The sequence below is a fragment of the Pseudorasbora parva genome, chromosome 9, assembly GCF_024679245.1.
Source record: "Pseudorasbora parva isolate DD20220531a chromosome 9, ASM2467924v1, whole genome shotgun sequence".
Taxonomy (NCBI): Eukaryota; Metazoa; Chordata; class Actinopteri; order Cypriniformes; family Gobionidae; genus Pseudorasbora; species Pseudorasbora parva.
Window position 1 is genome coordinate 3,911,099 of NC_090180.1, and position 23,698 is coordinate 3,934,796.

The 23,698-nt window shown below is 41.0% G+C and overlaps 1 protein-coding gene across 11 annotated transcripts in view; it reads right to left on the reverse strand.

Moving 5' to 3' along the window:
- rnf220a (ring finger protein 220a) overlaps nucleotides 1-23,057 on the reverse strand; it is a 176,746-nt gene extending 153,689 nt beyond the window's left edge. For 3 of the 11 annotated variants that reach the window (XM_067453505.1, XM_067453504.1, XM_067453507.1), the window contains exons 1-2: nucleotides 22,827-23,034; nucleotides 12,358-13,189 (exon numbers count right to left, since the gene is read on the reverse strand). In XM_067453505.1, the coding sequence (XP_067309606.1) occupies nucleotides 12,358-13,006 (649 nt within the window). In that variant the 5' untranslated portion in view covers nucleotides 13,007-13,189; nucleotides 22,827-23,034. Of the gene's footprint in view, nucleotides 1-12,357; nucleotides 13,190-22,826 lie in introns of all 11 variants that reach the window. The other 8 variants (XM_067453501.1, XM_067453498.1, XM_067453497.1 and 5 more) reach the window with 8 other exon arrangements.
- Nucleotides 23,058-23,698: the final 641 nt, after the last annotated feature.

The following is a 23,698-nucleotide window of genomic DNA, read 5'->3' on the forward strand; positions in this document are numbered from 1 at the left end:
GAGAACGAATACAAATGGTGACTTCTTTTATTGAAAGGAGAACATTTATTTATTTAAGTTATATAGATGATAGTTTCTAGCAAATGTTAAATGCCCAGCTTTATTGTGTCTCTAATCTATTGTTAACTTTAGACAGACAGACAGACAGACAGACAGACAGACAGACAGACAGACAGATAGACAGATAGATAGATAGATAGATAGATAGATAGATAGATAGATAGATAGATAGATAGATAGATAGATAGATAGATAGATAGATAGATAGATAGATAGATAGATAGATAGATAGATAGATAGATAGATAGATAGATAGATAGATAGATAGATAGATAGAACAGACAACAGCTGTTTTAGGTTTTGGACACCAAAGAAAGTAAGAGGAAATCGGAATGAAACTGAGGGTTTGCCGAAATGGCTATATATATTTGATTCATGATTTCTTCTCAGCCTCATTTCTCCCAAATCTCTTTCGTTTCCGACCACATCTTTCTGAATAAAAACCCCCTTTCCATGTGTCACTTTAAAAATGACAATGCAGTCAACACCTGAGAGGGGACGAAAGATACACTCTCACTTCCTCCAGAACAGCTGTAGCTTAACTCTGAAACTCAACCGCAGCGACAGACGCAATATTCGACGGAGTCACACGGCGCACAGACAGTCAGGCGCAGTGACAGGCATTGAATTTAAATATGAGCTAGCTGCTGCGAGAGGATGCACAATTAGAATGCAGGATTGGATCAATAAGCGTGCTGACAGATGGATTACTAAGGTAAATAGATGATACATGCTGCTAAATAATTAATCAGGCCCCTACGAGCGCCTGGACAGAGAGTGACGGGAAGAAGGTACAAAATGGCAACACTTTCTAATGTGTGCGGGCTATTGGCATTCTGGAGGAGCGTGCGTATCTCCATGCAGATTCTCCTGAGCCGCCTTTCCGCCTCAGGTCTCAGCGACCGCTAATGAGCAATGATCACACACACGCGGCCCTCTCAGAAGCAATAAAGCAGAGCTGAAGTGTCGGTAGCAGCCGAAAACAAGCTACAAACTGCTACAGGTGTAAGGGATTACGGCACGCCTCTAGCTAATGCTAATGTTCGGAAGAAAGCCGAGCTTACATTAAAGACATTTCTCATGCAAGATGTCACAGTCTGGATGCTGTTGTTTTAATCCATGACAGTCATCTGAAACTCCCAAAAAAGCGCCCGACGCATCTCGCTCAGTAATCACTTGTGTTCAATAATTCACATTTAGGGGAAGCAATATATATATATATATATAATATGTGTGTCCTTTAGCCAAGCCGGCTTTTTGGAAACAAGTCTGTCACAGAAGACTGCACCCGCACACGAAGAGAAGATTAGATTACTGGGGGAAACAGCGAGGATTGGTGAAGGGAGAGAGAGAGAGAGAGAGAGAGAGAGAGAGAGAGAGAGAGAGAGAGAGAGAGAGAGAGAGAGAGAGAGAGAGAGAGAGAGAGAGAGAGAGAGAGAGAGAGAGAGAGAGAGAGAGAGAAGGATAAAGAGGTGGTGGATGTGAACGGGTGGGATGGCTGTCTGGGGTGGGTCTGCTGTGCTCTGGGTGGTGAACCTGTTAGCGAGAGTGAAGTTTCATCCCCTACCTCTTTAAGGGACTCAGGGGGATGCGGCTTTTCAGCACATCTGCATTAGTCCAGGATGGGGAGGAGGGGAGTTTGAGCCTGATCTAAGGGCTGTTCCTGGTTGCCGGTGGCCCGGAACTAAACTCAGGGCTGATGGACGGCCCGCTGTGGTACCATGACCTCGGGTGCATGTGCAGAACGGATACTAATGCCAGCTGTGCGGTTCTACAGGACTCAGCGGACCGCTTTCAGCTTGCTTTTATAGCAAAGTGTGACATCACCACAAGGCCCACATCCAGGCCATGGGAACAAGCCTGACCTAGAGCCTGGGAGACTGGGTGCATGCAAGACGCTCGCCAGAACCGCCATACAGCTGCATGTAAACATCCAGAGCTCGCATCTATGAAAGGAAATCATTTAGGCCGTGTGTCCACCAAAGCGATTTTAGCCAGCTGAAAACGCTACACTCTTAGAAGAAAAGGTTCTATCAGCACTATGTATTTGAAAAACCTAAAAGTTTCTATATAGAACCCTTTTTAAGTGCCAAAAGGGTTATTTTTAACCTGTTCAGCATAAAAGGTTCTCTGGAGTTCCAAAGAACCTTTATGCTAAAAAGGTTAAAAAAAAAAATTAAAAAAAAAAAGCATTTAGAGTCAACTTCAAAGAACCTTTTACGCTAAACAGGTTCTATAATGACAAGAAAGAACCCTTTCGGCACTTAAAAAGGGTTCTATTTAGAACCTTTTCTTCTAAGAGTGTAGGCGCTCTGCTGAAAACGCCTCGCTGTGCGCGCTTGAGAGTGTTTTGGCAGGCAGCGTTTTTTTTTCTTCTCTCTTTGCTTGTTATGATACGGAAAATCCGAGGAAGTGTTGCTAATTTCACAGGTAGTTTGTTTCTGTATTGATTCTATATAAAATTGCAGATACAATGTAAAGTATTTGTCTCCTCTTTTTAAATCATTTAGTTCCGTTATTATTGCTTGTTGTCATCTGTTGATGTTGTACACACAGAATGTGGTGGTTGGTGTGTGTTGTGTTTGTCCCGCCCCTCCTGCACTGTGATTGGACGGCTGGTGAAAAGTGAGTGATGAGCGCTGCGTTTTACCATTGACTGTAAAAAAATTGTGTTTTACTCAAAAGTTGAACATTCTTCAAGTCTCGGCGACCAATAAAAAACGCTGAGCGCTTGAGCGTGAAATACTTGCTCAGCGTCTCGCTTCGCTCCAGGCGTTCTAAAATCGAGGCGTTCCCATTGAAAGCAATTGAAAACGCCAGCCAACTTCATGAAAAAAACGCTTTGGTGGACACACAGGCTTAATATCATAATTGTTATATTCTTTTAAACCACAAATAAATTAAAGCAATACACTATTTCATAGCAAACAAGTGTTTGTTATGCAATAAAGAGCTACTGTATATTCATGAGCATTGTGCTGTGGTGTGTAAGACCTTCACTCGTTCACTCTGATCCCAGCTGTTTGTCTGGAGAGGATGCATGCTCTCATCTCATTTCCCCTGTTCATTTCCCTAACAGTGGCTCCAGCGGTCCGCACACACCAGCCTGAGTCCAATTCAAGTGGGTCTGCCAACAAAGCTCAGGCAGGAAGCCCTAATCCTTGATCTGCATCATGCCGTAACAATGGCCCGGCCCGGTGCTCCCTTACACCGCACAGAGCGCTGCAGCCATGGCCTGCTGCACTGACACCTGCTGTCTTTTGCCAAGAGCAACCAGAGAGAGAAAGAAAGATCACACACTTTACACTTTAAGATCTGCAATAAAGTAATTCTCATCAATCTCAAATGCTTCAAAGCAGATTTTCAAATACAGATAAAACCTCAATCCCCAGGATGTTTGGGTGCAAGCAAATGTTTGCTATTAAATACACTTATAAAGATAGATAGATAGATAGATAGATAGACAGACAGACAGACAGACAGACAGACAGACAGACAGACAGACAGACAGACAGACAGACAGACAGACAGACAGACAGATAGATAGATAGATAGAGAGATAGATAGATAGATAGATAGATAGATAGATAGATAGATAGATAGATAGATAGATAGATAGATAGATAGATAGATAGATAGATAGATAGATAGATAGATAGATAGAGGGATAGAGGGATGGATTAAGGGTTGAGGGGGTACCAACATGAGAGGACAAGCCTTTTAACATCTGGGTAAGCACAGACGAGCGGTCGCTCTGCAGCCTAATTATTAGAACACTCTTACTTAACTTAACCTCGCCACTAGACCGTGACAGAGAGAAGGAGGGAGCAGGAGGACAGATGAGGGAGGGAGGGAAGGAGAGACAGAAGGAGGGGGGATTTTAGCTGGGATGACAATGTTGATCTCCTTAACTCTTCACCTGCCGGAGACGAGCAACAACAGTGTCGGCTTGAGAAGGTTTTCCTCAAAACGAAGCCTAAAAAACGTTTACCTCCAACTGCGTGCGAGGCGGCCATTTTTTATTGTTCAACAATAACACATTTCCATTATTATGATATGTCCTGGTGTATTTGCCACTTTTGCTGCAACTGTTTCCCAAAGTTTTCAATACACCCTAAAGAAAAAACACACACTTACACGCCACTGACATCTGCTCTCTGACAAAAAAAAAAAAAGGTAAAAAAACAACAACTGTGTGTTTTAACAGCTGTCAGTGCACACTGCTCTTCAGAGTTTTTGAAAGGGAAAAGACGGCGGAATAACTATACAGTCTGACAGATCTGTGTGGCCCAATCGAAAAACATGAAAACAAGAATCAATCACGCAGACAGGGTAGGGAGTGAGGAGAAAGAGAGAGCAGGAGAACGAAAAAGAGACAGAGAAAGAGCACCGGCAAATAATTAAAGGCTCAAACCCAGTGGCTGACTGGCAACTACAAAGCCAGAGAGCGACAGGGAGACGCAATACAAAAATAACTATGCTTGCTAACACAATGCATCTCGGCGCTACTCCTCAGCAGCTGTGTAAATTAGAGAACCAGCCCCCTCCAGGTTTTTGCCACTGTAACAATATATCCTCGTGACTGACGCTCGTGCGCATTTCGGGGAGGACACGGGAGAATCTTTTAACATGTGTTGATGTGTGCTATAATCTGTGCGCTATATCAATCCGGGCTGAAATCATTTGAAGTTCAGAAGGAGTGTGTTGGAGCTCAGCGGGGAAGAACGGGTGGTCGGCGGCCTGGCTTTAAAACCGGGCCGGGGTGGTGAGGGTTAAGCATGAATCTGCCAGCCACCCATTTGCCCGTAAATCAGCGGGGATTTATGGAGACAGGCCCACACGGCTCACGAGCTGGTCACGTCAGGAAGGAAGCCCGTGTAGCTGCGCTCTGTTGTCTTAAGGATTTTTTCCCTTTTATTTCAGCTGCTCAGGAAGGCAGCTGCAGTCTGCGTTTCAGCTCACGGCGCTGCTGATTGCTCATCCCCTGCCTTTTATTATTTTTTTATCTTTCTTTCATCTCTCTCTCTCCCTCATTCCTCTCCTTCTCCCCTTCTAAGACTACGTCTCATGTCTTATTTTTTCTGCGGCTCACACTGAGTTTGGAAACAGGTTACACTATCTCAGTCTCTTTGTTTATCACACACATTTTTCCCTGTGGATGAGAAGCGGGGATATCTGTCCTGGGTCAAGTTCACTGCTTGGCTCTGCCGTGCCAATGTGTGCAGGGAGAAGGCAAACAAACAAGCTCCAGATGAAACATGTTCACACTAGGAAATGAACACACCAGCACACACAACACAAGACAAATTCTCTAAAATCATAATAATGAATTATAATAATAATCATCCATTAATGATACTATATTTTCCATCATATTGTTGATTAATAAAGTTTTTTATCATTGTTTTTCTTTATATAATAATTAAATAAAAGGTATACTATATAACTTTTGGCCCATGCATTTTGTGAAAGAACATTGTCTTGGTTGTGCTACGGCTGTGTTTGACTGACCGGATGAATATGGTTATCCTACTGCTCATAAAATATTCACTACTAGGTTTAAGAGATATAACCAGTTTAGATGGAAAGGATCTCAAGCTGACTAGCTGAAGATGTTACTCTAGCTACACCCATTATTAGACACAGTATTTCCTTATGCGGTATGCTCCAAATAATTTCCAGCATAGCGCTACAACAACCCATACTAAATGACCCTTCACAGTACATATATTTATACACACATACAATACTACATATGGATATTTATCTGTTCAATAACATATCTTACTTACCAGTTGAGTAATAAAAACATCATCTTGACGTAGCTTTAACATTTAAAATCCCTCAATTCTCGCCATCTCTAAAAAGCCAAGCCAATGTTGGTTCTTGTTTTATTACAAGCTCTGCCACGTTCTCTTTTTGCAAGCAGAAGCTCGAGGTTCGAGATTTAGGTGCTTAATGTCAAACTTTCTCACTTTAGTTGTGACAACTAATCTATGCCATTTCCACATGCGTCAGTAGCCAGAACAACTTTTCTCTATTAGCGGATATGACGAGACACGCATGGACGGACGAGTGACACAATCCCGCTCAGTCTAAACTATAAACATTTATAGACTTACTGAATCAGGGTAAGACAAAAACGCATTCTGGAAGGATTGATGGTGTATTGACTCATTATTTAAATTTGTGTATATAAATTGTGTATATATATATATAGAGGCGCCAGCAACATTATGGGCCCTATCTTGCACCCAGCGCAATTGACTTTGTACACCGACGCATGTGTCATTCCTATTTTGCACCCGAGCAAAGCGCGCTTTTCCCTCCACAGAAGCACGTCACTAAACTAGTGAATGAACTTGCGCTCTCTGGGCGGTTCAGCGCAAAAAAGGAGGCGTGTTCCGGCGCAAACAATCCCTGGCGCTATTTTGCTGTTCCATAAAACAATTGCGCCACTTACCAGAAAAAACCTAGTCTAAAGTCAGCGGCGCGTTGCGCGTTGTTCATTATGCTATTTTAAGGGCGCATGCTTGACCATAATGTATAGCGTGCACAACGCGCATTCACTTTGCTCATGTAATCTACACAGATGCAACAGTTATTTTTGCAAATCATAAATTGTTACACTAAAAAAATATTAACACATGAGATGACGGAAATCTTTGTGGTGTGCCACGAAGATGTGAAAAAATAGGCATAAATCTAGCTTACAAATTATTACAGACGTTTGCCCAATAGTGGCAAGGCATATATGTTTTTCCCATCCCAATGCAACACAACTCCTCTGTCTTTCACTGCTCTTACAAGAACATCCGTCACGTCGGCTGTGAACCGCTCCTGCCGTGCGCCTGGTAAATACGCCATAATAATAGCAATCCATAATGGAACTTGCGCACCTGCTTTTAAAGGGAATGTTGAATGACGCTCTGATTGGTTTATTCACGTTACGCCCAAACCACACCTATGAATAATGAAGCTACTTCAGACCAACCCATTTTAGATTTGCGCCGGGCGCAAGAGCCATTTATCCCGCCGGGAAAATAGCAACAGCGCCAAGTTTATTTGTCCCGCCCACAAACGTTACAAAGTTAACGTTTCAGAACGTTAAAATAGGGCCCTTTATGTAAAACAACAATCATGTCAATCCAGTACTTTGAAGTGTAATTGTAGGTATTTTGGGGGAAGCTATAGTTACCATGGAAAATTATATAGACACAAAAAATGAAATTTAGTTTAGTTTTCTGAAAAGTAATGAAAACTGTGCTGTGATGCTCTAGATGTGACACTGTAACTCTTGAGAGGGGTACGACTATCTGCAGGAATTGTGTCATGATAGAACTGTGTCATGCCGAGGTTTCCTGCTCACCAGCGTAGCGTCTGAGAATCTCACCGGTTGCAGTACAGTGCAGATTTGGGGCTTAACGCCCAGAGAGAGGACAGGGCACCTGAAGTGACAGCCAGTAGCACGGTAGCCAGTCAAGGGGAACCCAATTTAAGTCTCTTCTACAACACTGCTGGAAATTCAATTGCATTAGAGCCCTTGGTGGGTCTAAGGTTTAATCTAATTAGATTCAGCTTCAAAAGAGAGGAGGAGAAGGAGAGAGGCAGAGAGTGAGAAGGCAAAACTGTCTCCTACTCTCCAAATTCTTGTATTTTAAAACTCTCGCTCTGTTCTTTCTCCACAAAGTGGAGGCTGAGGCTTTCCTTTCCCTTTCCTAATCCCCTCTCATTTCAGCAAGAGAAGCCGCTGCTCTTATCTGATAGTATGAATGTCAGATTACAGTCCATTGAGGAACTTGGATTATACCTGGATTGGCCCTCGAGAGCCACTATCTGCGCTTAATCTGAGTTGAAGGTGTAGGTGTTATAATCCATGTAGCCGAAAGCACTGGCACTGCATCGCTGCTTCCTGCGCAGCTGCTGGTTCAAAAGTGTTACGATGGATGTCTTAAAAAGTGCTTTCAAACGAGACACCCTCAGAGGGGAAACTCTAGATGAGATACTGGACATAGTTTCCTCAAGTCTGTCTCTCTTCCTCCCTCACACTCCTGCCTTCCTCTCTTGTTTCTTGTTGGGTGTCATTCACGCTCCTCCCAGCCTGCGTGCTGCTGTTTTTATCGGATCAGTCTCAGCTCGCCGCCCTTTTCTCTCATCTGTTCGATCAAGGGTGCTTCCATCGCCCCCTCTCTTTCTCTATCCCACTCGTGATACTTCCCCCACGGCTGGGCCTCCCTGTCGCACTACAGCTCTCCCAAAAAGAGTAAGCAGGTTGGAGAAAAATTGCAATATTGTAATATTTAAAAATCCGAAACTTGAGGGTTTGAAAGAGAGTGTGTATAAAAAATGACGACAGATGCTATAAAGAACAGTAATAGTGAGAGGGTGGCAGAGAGAGGCCAGTACTTAGACAAGAAAGCCGGATAAAATGAACAAAGTCCCATTTAAGGTCAAATATTAGTTGATGCATTAGCTCAGGGGTCCCCAAACTCGGTCCTGGAGGGCCGCTGTCCTGCAGAGTTTACCTCCAACCCCAATCAAACACACCTGAACCAGCTAATCAATGCCTTTATAGGACCTAGTAAGACATTGATTAGCTGTTTCAGGTGTGTTTGATTGGGGTTGGAGGTAAACTCTGCATGATAGCGGCCCTCCAGGACCGAGTCTGGGGACCCCTGCATTAGCTGATTTGAACCAACGAGCAAAATATTTTTTACAGCATTTGTTTATTTTTGTTAATGTTAGTTTGTAGTGAATGTGACGTATATAATTCACCCTTGTTATTAAATATGCTTCCATATACTGCTGAGTATTAACACAGTACTTTATCCTTAATAACTGTTCAGGGATCGTGGTCCCTTTAAGATGTTCTGATGCGTCTTGACGTTTCAGGTTGGTTAACACCCTCTTGAGGAAGTGTGTGTTATGATTTTGGTTTGTTATTAAACGAAACACTCGTGTGCTCAACGTGAGATGTTGTCACTTGTTCTTCACAGAATTTCCACAAGTTAACAAAAAAACTATTGTTTATTAATGTTAGTTTATTGTGCAATAAATAATTTTAGTAAATTTAACTTTGAGTTTAGACAGATTAGTCAATGTCAAATCAACTAAGCTTAATAAATGCAGTAGAAGAATTGTTAATTTTTAGGTTTTGTCAACTAATGTAGTTAACTAATATTAATAAAGTAAAGTGTCACCAGAAAATAGAGAACGAGAATTAAAAAAATAGAGATGGCATCCACAAGACCAGCAAATGCCATTACATTTACCGTACCATTGGTGCAGCGGCGCAATGATATCACGCAGCACCTGAAAATAGGCTAACTTCGGTCAGCATAACCATCGTGACAACCTGCTTGCTGGGGACTATTTTCAGGCTCTGTGTGATATCACTGCACCTGCTGCACTCATGGTAAGGCAGCAAACTTCCTTGATTATTATGCAGGAATGAGAGAATAGTTCCTAGACATATCGGTCTAGAAAATCACAACTTTTCACTTTCCGTCGGCCTTTGTAGACAATGTAACTACACACATCACAACATGTAAATAGGAAAATTGTTGGTGTTATTTTGTCACTTATTGAGCAGTAGGCTAGATGGAGCCGTTTACTTTCAGTCTTTGTGCTAAGCTAGGCTAGCGGTGGGAGCGTCAGACAGAGTTATGGGATGCACGGAGATGAGAATGGTATGTATGGACTTGTCTAACTCTGGGGGATACGGTGAATAAGCTAAAGTCCCAAAAAGTCTGTGTGTTTACAGTGTGATTATAAATGTAACTACAGAAATTCATTACAGATGCAATTACAGGCAGGTATTTTTTTTTAAGTACAATGTAAAAGCATGTATGTACACATTAAGTGCATTGTCTCAAATGATTCATTTAAATGTTAGTAGCCTACATATAAAGTGGGTCAAATATTTGTTTTACTTCTAACAAGGCACAAAAAAAAGATTTATTTTAGGAGTGAGGTTTGGATTCGCCAATTATGCTTAAATGAAAATAAAATAATAGAAATCCAAATTATATCTATTTACATAGTTCAGTAACGTGTTACGTAACATAAAAAGTGTTCTCAAATTAGATTTATTTACAAAAACAATTTTTGTAATGAAAGCTGGAAAAGGGGTTTTCGGAATTGTGTGTGTGTACGTGCGTGCATGCGTGTTCGTGTGTGTGTGTGTGTGTGTGTGTGCGTGTGCGTGTGCGTGTGTGTGTGCGTGTGCGTGTGTGTGTGCGTGTGTGTGCGTGTCTGCTGTGTACCTATGTTTTCACTGGGATGTCTAATATATTTGAGTAAGAGTGGTCAGATTGGATTACTACAGTAATACCACTGGGCTTCCGCTCGGCAGAGGTCTTATGAATCTGTGCACACATTTCACATTTTCTCACCTCCAAAACACACACATACACACTCATACACACACTCTTTCACCCACGAGAAACCTCGATTTCATTTATGAGTTTTATCTGTGGAATTTATCTGCTCTGTAGAACCGGTAGGGCACACTCTCTAAATATTCCCCAGCAGTTTGACTTGTGATGTGGGACACACATTACAGGGATAACATATCACAGCAAGAAATGTATACTGTTACACACACAGGAAGTATGTATAAAGTTTTTAACCTTGATGTTTGGGTGGAACGTTCAGTATATTACCATGAGTGCCTAATAACTATTCTTAATAATTTCACATTGGATTAATTGAATTGGTTACCAAATGTTCTTTGTTCCATTTAAAAGGGTTATTGTTTTTTTCTCCATTATTATAAATGCTTCACTCTAAATCACTCTTGAACTAACTTAACTAAGTTTAACCCATGTTTGAGACCCATCTTATAAGGTAGTTTTGTTGCATACAAATAAAGGTTCTTAAATGTTCTTTGGTTCCATTAAGAACCTTTAATATCCAAAGAACCTTTCCATTGAACAAAAGGTTCTTGTAGTGCAAAAAGATTCGGTAACACTTTAGTATAGGGAACACATATTCACTATTATCTACAACTTTTGCCGTTAGTAAGGTAGTTTTTGTAGCGTTTAAGTTTAGGTATTGGGTCGGATTAAGGGATGTAGAATAAGCTCATGCAGAATAAGGCATTAATATGTGCTTTATAAGTACTAATAAACAGACAATATCCTAGTAATATGCATGCTAATAAGCAACTAGTTAATAGTTAATAACTGAACCTTAAAATAAAGTGTTATCAAAGATTCTTTAGCCTATAAAATGGTTGGAAAAAAATGTTCTTTAAAGAACCTTTCACAAAACTGCTTTTTGGGGAACCAAAATGGTTCTTCTGGCATCACTGTAAAACCCCATTTTTGGTTCTTCCTGGCACTTTTACTTTTAAGGGTGAACAACAAAACAACAAGTTATCAGACAAATGTGTGTAAGCGGACCGGATCCCTACAGGACAAAAAAAAAATGCATTTTGGGATCTAAAAGTAGTAGGAAACTCAGAAAGTAGTCCCGTTATTTAAAAGTGTGCAGCTACACTCTAAAAAAATAAAACCGGATCCAGTAATCCAGTAATTTTACAGAAATTTCCTTTAACCCTTAAAACACAAACTAATGCAATGTGTAATTCAAAAAACTGATAAAACACCTGTAAAAAAAACAATATGGAAAATTCCTTCATATTTATACAGTACATTGTGCCCTATTTTTACGGACTTTTTTTTACAGTGTATACAACAGTTAGCAGACATTAAAGGGGTGGTTCCGTGTTTTTTTTCTAGGCTTGGTTGTGTTCATGGAGCGCAGTATAACATGTCTTAATGCTTCTTCCTTTTTTTAAACACCGTATTTTTCTTCTATTCTCCCTTTATTCGACACCGCTGTCTCCACCGTCCTTTGAACGGCTCGTTTGCTTCCTGCTTCTATGAAGCTCATCCCTCTGAAAAACGCAATGGTCTTAGATTGGTTAGATGGCCAAATGTAGTTTCCTGTATTTTTATTGGCTGAAGTGCCAAGCGCAGGTTGCCAGAAACGCCACTCCCCTTCCCATTACGCGCAGAAGTCACATCTGTGGAGACTAGCAAGGGTTTATGATGTCACCAACCCAGGAAGAAGCTCGTTGTAGTCCAAACCGGCCATTTTTGTAGGCAATAAACTGCCGTAACTTTAAAAGACAATATCTCCGTTTGCATTGAACTTTCAGCGCTGTAACTTTGCAGATACTGTTTATGCTCAAGCAGCGACATTACACACTAACTAAAGTTAAAAAAGTGAAATCGCATGCAACCACCCCTTTAATAGTGCAGTTCGTTTAAAAAAAAAGAGTGTACTCACAGCGCTCAATGCGATCCTCTGGGCTGGACGAGGTTTCTCGGTCCGACAGCAGGCCTGACACTGCGAAGATCTTCTTTCCAGCGTCTTCCACGGCTTTGAGAGCGCTAGGTGAGCTGGAGGGGATCTGAGCACCGCCGAAATCGTACTCTTTCCCTTCTGCGTCCGAGTACCGCAGGTGAGGGGAGGCTTCGGCCTCCAGGCAGCCCTTTAGCCGTTTGGCAGGGGTGAAGGCGGACTGGTATCCTCCTCCCGCTCCATCACGGTCCTCCGGAGGAGAAGCAAACGGCCGGAAGGCTCCGACGCCGCTGTGGTTAAGCATGCTTATTGGCGAGCAGTCCAGATTTGGTGGGGCAAACTGATGATGGAGGTGTAGGAGGGAAGGAGGAAAGTCTCTGTTGGGGAAGCCTGGAGGTACGGCGCCCTGCCGGTGGTACATGGAGGCGAATGTGTAGGAACCATTGTTGAAGGGAAGATGAACGTCCTTCTCCACGGACACCGGCACACCGAATGGACGAGGCTGCTGGCAGGGGATGGAGGCATCGCGGCTGGCCTCCGCCGTCGAAGCTAGCACCATTAGCGCTGGGGATGCTAACGGGTTGGGCAGGTAGGAGGAGCTCTCCATTTTGAAAGCCGCCCGGTGCAAGTCCATTTTGGAGATTGGGCTGGGCGGAGGGGGGGTTAGGGGTGAGAGCAGAGGGGTGTGGGGGAGGGGTGGAGAGAAGAGAGACGGGGTGAACGGTATGGGCAGAATGGTGCAAACTTTGGTGCTGTCAACTCTCTGGCAGAATCGGGGGTCGCTCTCACTGGCGGCTCATTCTCGATGGTCCTCCACCTGAAGAAAGTTAAAAAGAGGAGGAGTTAGACTAGGGCTGCGCAATATATCGAAACATCACAAATGTATATATTGCAATATGCATATCAAACGGCATGCAATATCTGAATGATTTTAATAGGCTATGAAAGTGTGTACGTTTTGGGTCGAAGCTGCGACGCATATAGCAGAGAATAGACTGGGCACACGACTTTTACTTATGTGACTTGCTTGATGTTAAAAAGAGTTATTAAACTCAATAACTTGCGAAAAACAACAACTTGCAGTCTCGCGCTTATGTTTGACACACACACACACACACACACATACCGAAACGTGTGCACAAGTCGCCTCTCTGAAAGCTCGGGATCCCTTCAGTTCAGTTTCGTGTCTGCATTACATTTGCAATTACATTTTTTGTTTGTTTACATTGATGTCAAAATGATATTGTCAGATTTGTGACATACATTTTTGCTAAAACGCTGTTGGTCACTTTTAGAAGTTGTACCGATGCTTTCTTTTCCCAGAAAGAATGTGAAACACATAAATGGTATCATTCAAAAAAATATATATATTGTAATTTAAATAGATTTAACACACTAATTGCAATATCGTATCGCATATCGAATATCGCATTATTTAACAAGGTATCGCATAGCTTCAATATCGCACAGCTCTAAGTTCGACCACTTAAAAACACTCTGAAACTCTTGCCTACTTTTCCGAAATAGAAAGTTTCCCCCACAGATCTGAGGTTCAGATCACATATAAGCCTCTTACTCCATCTCCCTGTCTGCGGAGCAGAACGGCGTCTGAGACAGATAAGAGCGGCGCGCTGATCAGATAAGAGCTCGTGTGAACACCCTGGTCCTCTGCCTCCAATGGGATTCTCATACTGATATCATATCAGCCTGCCATCTGCACAGGATATTTGACTGAATGAATAAATTAGCCGCACTTCACCCCGTGACCCCAGCTGCAGCCAAACACCCCGGGAAGAAGCCCAGGAGGATAAGATTCACTGATTGGCAAAAGTGTGAGTGGGTTTAATGAGAAGCATTTTAGCAAATCTGTCTATTTGTGTGCGTGTGAGTCTGTCCATCATCGCCAATCCCTCGAGGGTGACCCGAAAGTGATCTATTACGAGTGAAACGGACTTTTAACTTACATGGAATTTAGAAATTATTGTACTGCTCAAACTGCTCACTTCATTACAAATCAAAATTACCTTGTTTAACATAATTACAAATCTTTATTTTTATCAGCAACAATCATTAAAAAGGGTCAAAAAGGTCAAACAAAAAGTGAATACTTACATAAAAGTGAAATATACTACTAAAGTTTGGGGGTCAATGATATTTTGTTTAAAGAAATTCATATTTTTTTAATTAAAAGGATGTATTAAATTGATCAAAATTGACAGTAACGACATTTAAAGATTCAATTGCAAATAAATGCTGTATTTAATGCAATTAAATGTTAAATAAATCTTTCAAACTTTCTATTCATCAAAGAATCTTGGAAAAATGTATCACGTTTTCCACAGAAAAAATATCATCAATGATAACATGAAATGTTTACCAAAATCGGCAGAATGATTTCTGAAGGATCATGTGACACTGACGACTGGAGTAATGATGCTGAAAATTCAGCTCATTCAAAAAAATATTCAAATAGAAAACAGTTATTTTAAATTGTAATAATATTTTACAATATTATGTTTTACTGTATTTTTGATCAATTAAATGCAGCCATGGTGAGAAAGAGACTTCTTTCAAAAACATAAAATCTTACTGACCCCAAATTCTTGTATGTTGTGAATTTGAGAGATGTCACATGGCTGTACGGTAAACAGAATTGAATCCATGCATCTGGAGAACAGGTCCTCTTATTCAGAGTAATTCAAATAGATGGGCCTTTAGACTTGTGTCACGGCGAGGCCATTTCAAATGCCACACAGAATATCAGACTGCATCAAAGAAACTCCAGGGGAATTTATCAGGGCATTTTTACAGATATCAGCTGTCCAGAACACTCATTCGAATCAATTTTAAAACTCGATCTGCACACACACACTCTGCGGCCCAGTAAAAAGAGCTTTACATTATCACATACATGGCAGGGGAATGTGTGCAGTTTCCTGTCTGTAGAAAATGGGTTACACTACACCGCTTGATGCTGGCGAGAAGCCCAAGAATCGCATTACCTTCTGTCTTCTCACCCGGCCTAGCTGGGAAAATAGCACCTTGAAAATGTACCAATATCGAAAGCCCCCTCTTTTTTCCACTCTCACACTCATCAGGGCCTCGTCTCTGTATCGAATCTCTCCCCTCGGATAACCTCTAAAAAATGAGTGCGGCTGGGTGTTGATAGCAAGGTAATACAGTGATAAGTACCTGGATATTTCAATTTTATTATCATTACCATCAGCGCAGTCAGGCAGTGTGAAACTGACAATCCAATAAAAGGACACAGGATATCCCCCCAATGGCGCACGAGAGAGAGAGCGAGAGAGAGAGAGAGAAAAAGAGCGGGCATAACTAGGCTGAGTGTTGTACAGATGTGCTAATCATTTCTGTGGCTGCGGCCGGTCTGCCTGGTGCCCCAGCTACACACACGCACAAAGGCATGCACTAACTGAGAGCCCAGTGTCCCAGAGCAACCGAAGAGAGCAGTGAGTCAGCCTGACACACACTGACACGCTAAAGAGTGTGTATGAGCGAGACAGAGAGGGGTCGAAAGGGGGGTTGGACCACAATGTCCACCGCAACTCTTGTCACGCTTCTTTCCCTTCGCCTATCAATCACTGCAAGCCAAATCCAACCTTCAGGAAACCACCTCAAATGACCCAAAATAAAATCCATTAAAGGGTTAGTTCACCCCAAAATTAAAATGTGATGTTTATCTGCATACCCCTAGGGCATCCAAGATATAGGGTGTGTTTGTTTCTTCAGTAACACAAATTAAACCGTTGCTCATATAATGCATGTCAATGGGGTCTAATTCTTATTATACGAGCAACGTTTGAGTAAAAAATCTTAATTTGTGTTCTACAGAAGAAACAAACACACCTATATCTTTAATGCTCTCGGGGTAAGCAGATAAAAATCAAAATAATTTTTTGGGTGAACTATCCCTTTAAGTGCTGAACACTGAAATTAATCTCTGTATCTGTAAAATTAGAAAATAGACTTGAATGGCAAAAATGTAAGTTTTTCATTTAAATGTATTATTATTAATAATAAAAATATATTATTATAATTTCCCTGAAAACTTGCATTTAAATGTCATATATTTGATAGATTTGTCACATGTTAAAAATTGAGATTGATTATCTGGGAATAAAATAAATCTGTCACTGAATTGTTACAGTGATCCAGCAAAAATCCAGCATTGCATTTCCTTTTCAAATTACACTGTTATGATATCGCAGTGTCAGCCGCAGAGATGAGCTGCGTGTTCTCTCTCAGAAAGTTAGTGATGTAAGGAAACAGAAAGGGTTCAACAAAGACAAATAAGAAGTTGTCAACGACACATTTTCTGGGCGCAGCTCTGGGGAGCCGTGCAAATGAATCCAATTTCATCGAAAACAAACGACTGTCAAATTTGACTGCTGAGAGAAAATGCAAAAGTTTCAGCAGAGGGTGTCACTCAAACCGCAGCTCCTGCTCCTGCTCCTCTGCCTGTCTGTCTGTCAGTATATTTAGAGATTGTTGACAACCGTGAAAGTGCCACTCTTACATTTTATTACAGGACAGGGCAGACACTGTCATTCAATACCCTCAGAAAACACACGCACTCAAACCCACACATCTCTAACTGTCTGAGCGAGACACCATGTGAGAAGACAAAAATGGCAACAGTTACAAGAATGCGGATGACAAACGGATTTCATGCTAATTGCTGCTCCGAATTAAGCCGTGCCAACCATTTCTCACGCTTTTTTAACTTTCACTGAAACGCTTCCAGCCCTGTCAAAAAAAAACGTGATGTGGTGTGAAGACTGTTATGTGTGCAGCTGCTAAAATGGAGAGCCCTCAAACGCCGTCGCAGGAAATGACACTGCCTCAGCATGGAGCACTTTTGAACTTCTTTGCTCATGAAAACTTCCCAAATGCCTTTGTCTGAAGGGTCTTAGCAGCACTCCAGCTCGTTACGTTTTTTAATCATCCTGGAGGGTGAACTTGTGCTTATCCACAACCATCTTCTTAAGCATCCACTTGAAATGGCTGCCGTCACGACCACGGCAGTCCGGCCTCCCGTCGGCTTGTCGATCAGGGAAGCGGTGTTAAATATTTGCGGTGCTGTGCGTATCATTTAGGCAGCACTTGCTCGGCAGAGGACGGCTCACTTAGTATTCCGTAAGGAAGCGCTTTTGGACCGGAGGACATTCGATATTATTGAAAATACAGTCATTCACCGTCAGCTGGCCTGCAACTAGGGCCACGCAGATAATATATCCTGCTGAATTAGAATCAAAGCCCTCGCGATATGAAATCTTCCACAGAACAATTCAATAACGTGTAGCAGCTGCAGTATGAGACATAAAAATATGAACACCCGCATTCTGAAGACGTGAAAGTGAGATTTAATGACAGAGTAAGAAAGCAGTGAAGGATAATGACACTTGGACATACAGCTAACTAAATCAATAATGATAGTACAAGCTGTGCCTCAACACTCCAGTTCACTATCAACAAATAAATTCCCCACAGTGTATGACACACAATAAAACCCAGCAATAAATAGTGGTAATCAATCACTGCTTTATTGGATCTTATCGCCTGCATAAGTATACCGAGGGCCTGCCTCTAAACTTTCGCAACTTTTTTCTCTTCTCCACAAGACAAAATTTGCACAATTTACTCTCGCTGTAAAAAAAACGTGCCACTCGGCATGAGCTGTCAGAATAAGTGAGGATTTGCTTTTCAAATAAAGCTTTGCGGCGGGCACCGGGAAACATTGATTCATTGTGAACAAAATGATTTCCAAAGTTTCCTGTCCTGCCTGCCCTATTCATTTCAGGGGCTGATGGACTGTTTGTTTCATCCCACCCACCTGAGCCAACTAATTCCTCACTAAGCCCAGATTATTTGCAAGGTGTCTGGATCGTCTCTGCTCAGAGCCAGGACCGGACTGCAAAGAAGCCAAGCAGACGCACACACACACACACACACCTCACCGCCCTTACAGCTGTCCACTGCTGCCCACCTCTGTGTACTGAGACAGACAGAGCAAGAGAGAGAAGGAAAGAGAGAGAGAGAGACTTTACACGGATTTGATTTTGCCTGGTTTGAGCACACTGTTTGCCAACCAGAGGCTCGTCAATAATAGATAACGAAGCACAATGCAAGAGCAGTCCGCCACTAAACCGTCTGAACTTGTTGGCCGGCCTAACACAAGAATAATTTAACTAGCACGGCTGGCCTCTTATTCCAAGTTCAGTTCCACAACATTTTTCGCCAAGTAAGAAAACAGAATGAATTTCATGCTCATCCTTCTACAAAATTTGTGCTTTAAAAAAAATAGATAACAATGATTTGTTTCTCACTCCTAGACTAATGTTCAGAGGGAAGATAACAAGCAACACTCGGACAAGCAGAGAGATATAGGACTCTTATTGATCAGTGCATCCAAATGCTCTGTTAATGTCTTGTGAGAGAGGGTGTAAAATTAACTTGTTTTACAGCACTAAAACTCACAGCTAAATAATGGACAGGTAGGTAAATCAAAAAAGAACAAATTACAAAAAGCAAGCTTTGACTGTCAGTGAATCTTCAGTTAGCTCAACATTGTGTCTCTATCGGAAATGACTTAATGCTCTGTGTTGCATGCTTCACCAATATTTGTCATTATTTTAAATAAAATTACTAATTGTAAAAATAGAAAATCTATATGCTGACTGCACTTCAAAATAAAAAGTGCACGCGCAGCCAACGCCCCATTGAGTGTCACTGCAATGACTGAGGCTAAATCAACACAGTTCTTCATGAGGTCAATGCGCGTCAATTTATTATAATTAAATAGAGTAGTTATTTAATTTAATAATAAAACAATTATAAAAGCAAATTTCGTGTAAAAGAGATTAAATATAACTCCCCTAAAAGATATCAATCACAACAATAGAACTACAATATTACTCTTAATAATAAATAAACTGCATAGAGTTTAGTATAGTCGACAGGCTAGTAAAAGACGATCTGCAGTGTTCAGAAAGCTCCGAGCAGAAGCAGATTTTATTCAAAGGCATTGCTGCGGTTGAGGCGCTTTACCTAACAAACAAAGTATCTCACTCACCATAAAATTTCAAATGTTCCGCCTCGGCACTAAATAAAAAGGTACATGAATAGGCGTGTCTGCACGCTTCCAAACATAATGGAAGGGGACATGGTGAAGTTAGGCAATCCAAGGACTACACCTGATTATTTTCATCTTTATACAACCGTCCAAACACTTGTCACGCACGCATCTTAAATATTTCTCGACGACTTCAAAAGAATCCTTTAAGGACCACGGCCTTTCCCCGTGCTCAAACTGTGGTATTATTTGTAGATTATTTTAATTACCATATCATGCCACCATCTGCATGACAAATGAGCTTTCGGTGAAGTGTTTATTAGCACGTGAAAACATAAACATGCACGAGGGCGGGTGGGTACGAGTTAACGGGGTTAATTCTAGTTTAATTCGTTGGGAAACATCACGCTTGTCGATAAACACGAAATAGACAAAAGGCCAATCAAGCCGGTGCGTTTGACAAATGCATGCGTGCTTCATTTACTTTCAGTGCGCGCTTTCTCTTATGAATCCGGACCAGAAAGACTTTCCCACTCATATATTAATGCTGTCTCCATCCTCGCTGTCTGTGCACGGGGAAGGATGCTCTAGCTTGTTAACAAGAATGAAAACGTTTAATTGCGCGTGCTCTTTTTTTAATTCTACAAATCCAGATTAAAATAACTCTGGTCATTGATCCGGCTACTGGAATCGACATTAATTTTAGTTCACTTCTCACTTTGCACGGAGATCAATGAGAAGCAATAACAACTGACATCGGCGCTGAAAAGGACAGAACAGAAAACGCAGGGCTGGAAATCGAAACGCTGAAGAATAAATCATCTGCTACTTTTCTTCCATCCTCTATCCGTGTCGTGTCTCATTTGGGACTCGAGCCGAAATCTTAGCCTATATGTCAAATTATTCGGGGAGGAAATAAACGTACACGTTTGTGAGAATAAAAACTTAAATCAGACTAAATTCGTGGAATTGCGCTGATGACGTTTCAGATGCTGGAGCGCAACAGGGTGCCGTGATTTAATGAGTTTTTATTAATAATTCTGATAAAACGAATAAAAAGCATGCAAGTAAAATGTTGACTTTTTAAGAAATCGAAATGTTTATATAGATGTTTTTGCATAACCCCCATGCATAATTAGAATGAATATGAATGTTGAAATAATTAAATGTGCAATAGTAGCCAGGCTCCGTATCTCACTGTCAATACTTGTATTTATCATAATCTAATTTAACACTCAAGCGAGTCTGGCCCTGCTCGCTTCTGTACAAATATCAATTAACACACTTATCTTAGAAGACACTGTAATCTTTAAGGACCACAATTTCATTAGCCTATCTAATGGCTATTTCCGAGATTCAAAAAAATACATATATATATAAACTTGGTGTTATTATTTAAATATATAGGCTAAGTAACCATCAAACACGGCCCAATGAAATATTAAGTGTAATAATAAAGATTTATGACAAAAAATCTGAAATTAAATATCGAGCAAATTAAGCGTGTAATCGTGAAAAATGATTCGGCCTGTCTTAATGAAAGCGCGCGAATAAAGCGCGTCCCTGTCCTGTAAAACAATTTAAAAATAAAGAAAAACAACGATTTAATGTACATTTGGGAGTGCTTCATATTGTTGTTGTTGTTTTTTTCTATTTGCTAAATATAAAATTAAGATTTACAACTAATCATTTGAATCAATTACATTAGATTCACAGTTGTAAAGTGCAAAATAGTTTCATGTTTACTGCACAAGGCAGTTCAATTATTCGGGAATAAAATAATGAGCTAATAAACTCCCTCTTACAAATGAAAATTCAAAATTGACAAATGAAAGATGTTAAATTAATGAGGCTATTTACTTAACAACGAATGTATTCTGTCAGACAAAATATAAATAATTGATGTGACTGTGAAGAAGCAGATATTAGAAGCTATTTGGATAAAGCTCTAGCAAACTGGAAATATTATAAAAATAAACCTATAAATGTAAACATACTATTATGCAAAAATGTTGCTTTGAATTTCAGTGTTTTATTGCCTTTGATTATTAATCTCTTTCTAATATGTTTGTTGTTGCTGTTGTTAAAAAAGACCAAAGATAATGCGTTGTTAGAATTATTCTAAATGATTGCAAACTGTAAATAAAAATAAAAAAGGCATTGTGGAGATTATAAACTAAAGATGCAAGAATAATTATTTGCCTAGAATTGTCCTTAGATATGTTATTACCAGCTGGAATGCACAGCAGAAGCCCTCCCGTATGTGTTGTGTAAATTGTAATGACCCGTAGTAAACAGGTGTTTCCTTGCACCTTGTTTCGGATTTGATCTTCCTCTTTATAAGTGCTATCCAACTAATTGCTCCGAGTAGGCCTATCGCTTTCTTATTTAAAAACCATTGTTGACATTTATTTAAGACTAGACATTGTTTATCAATTAACACACATGTGCACGAAGAATAAAGAGTGGCCAACAGTCTATTGTGGCTTGAGAACAAAATATAAATTATCCGCAACATTGGTCTCGAGCGCATTAATTCCCGCTCTATAAATGGATATAGTAAAATCTGCACTCACAGGAGCACTTCTCACCTCCTCTACCACTCGCAAATTAGTTGGAAGCGTAACTGAACTACCCAAGCAACTGGTTTTAAAGCCGGTCTGCACTGATAACGTTTAGTTATTAAACGCCGAGCCACTAAAACATCACACACAATGTTCCGTGGGTGGCCGCAGACACGCGCACATCATCACGGGTATCAATATAACAAGTTCCCTTTCAGCTCCATCAGCCAAAAACACCAGTGTTTCAACGACTTCCCTATTTTCCCACGACTCTAGACAGCACTTGTGCCATTCTTAAAAGTGTTTACCGGCATCTACGTAACGTCAAGATTGTTTAGGGCCATATGATTTATGCGATGATGATAACAGTATATAGACATCTTTTAAGTGTTTTCACATTCTCAGATAAATTGCATTCCAGTCAGTTGATCACAGGTCAAATGAACAATTTTAGCAAAACTTTAACACCACGAACTGATGTTAAAGTCAAAGAAAAGTGCGAGCTGAGATGTTTTAGGAGTTCAGTAACTCTACAAGCGAAGGTGCTCCATAAAAAAAAGTCACTAAAATAATTGGCCCAATCAAGCCATTACGGCTGAGCGAAACATGGTAGGCTATCTGATAGATCTACTGATATGGAATAATAAAGTTGCGCATCATCACCTTTACCCAATTTCCACACCACAACAACAAATGCAATACTAGAGCAAGAGACAAGGTGCGTTAAATCTGACTCATTACGCAGTCAGATGAAACTATATTTCCACACAGAAACATTAAACATTCAGAACACTTACGTTGTTTTAAAAAAAATCCCTTGGAAGGTGTAGCTGTCCGTTTATCCCCACAACCGAAACTTTTCGAAACAGGCGAGCGAAGATCAACGCGGAGCAAAGTAGAGTCGCGCCGCGAGGAAAGACCGTGAGGCGGTCGCCGCGCGTGAGACAGAGTTCCCGGAGCGCGTCGTGTGTTGAGAGTTGTATCAGTTGCATGTACCGATGAGAACGAGTCTTCGTTCAGTGGCAAAGTAGAGACGAGAGGCAGAGATTTGCTTAGAGGTGGAAACCAAGTGTTGGAGGTGCAGTGCTGCCGCTCAGCGCCAGGTTCGCTCATTGACTGACATTCAGTCTGTAGCCCTCGCGCGCTGAGGACTCTGACCCCCCTTCTCCACGCTCCCGTGGGGCATCTCATGGGCTGTTTTGTGAGCAGGGAATGAATTATCGTCTCTCTTCACTATTTAGAAGACCTGGGAAATGAAGTCCACAGCCAAAACAAAAGATGTTTCAACAATGCGCGAGGTCTTTACAGAGATAGGTAAGTGTGCTGGCTCAGCTCAGCCTGGCTGGGTGGGTTGCTCGCGAGTTTACCTCGCGCTGTTTTTATTCCGTCCAAGTTGCATATGAGTGTTTTTACGTGTTGTAAGAAGTAATTATAGTCTGCTTGTTGCTTATTGTCTTGCACACCTGCCACGAATGCGTCTTGAACACATTTTTCATTCTGCAAAAAAAAAAAAAAAAAAAACGGAAACCTTGCATTTTATTCATTCATGCTTTAAAAAAAATTAGTTAAACACAATCTAAAACGAACATTTATAAGTCATGATATAATTTCAACTGCTTTGCTTAAATTAAATTACAGTTCCGTGAGTAAACACATTCAAACAGCAACA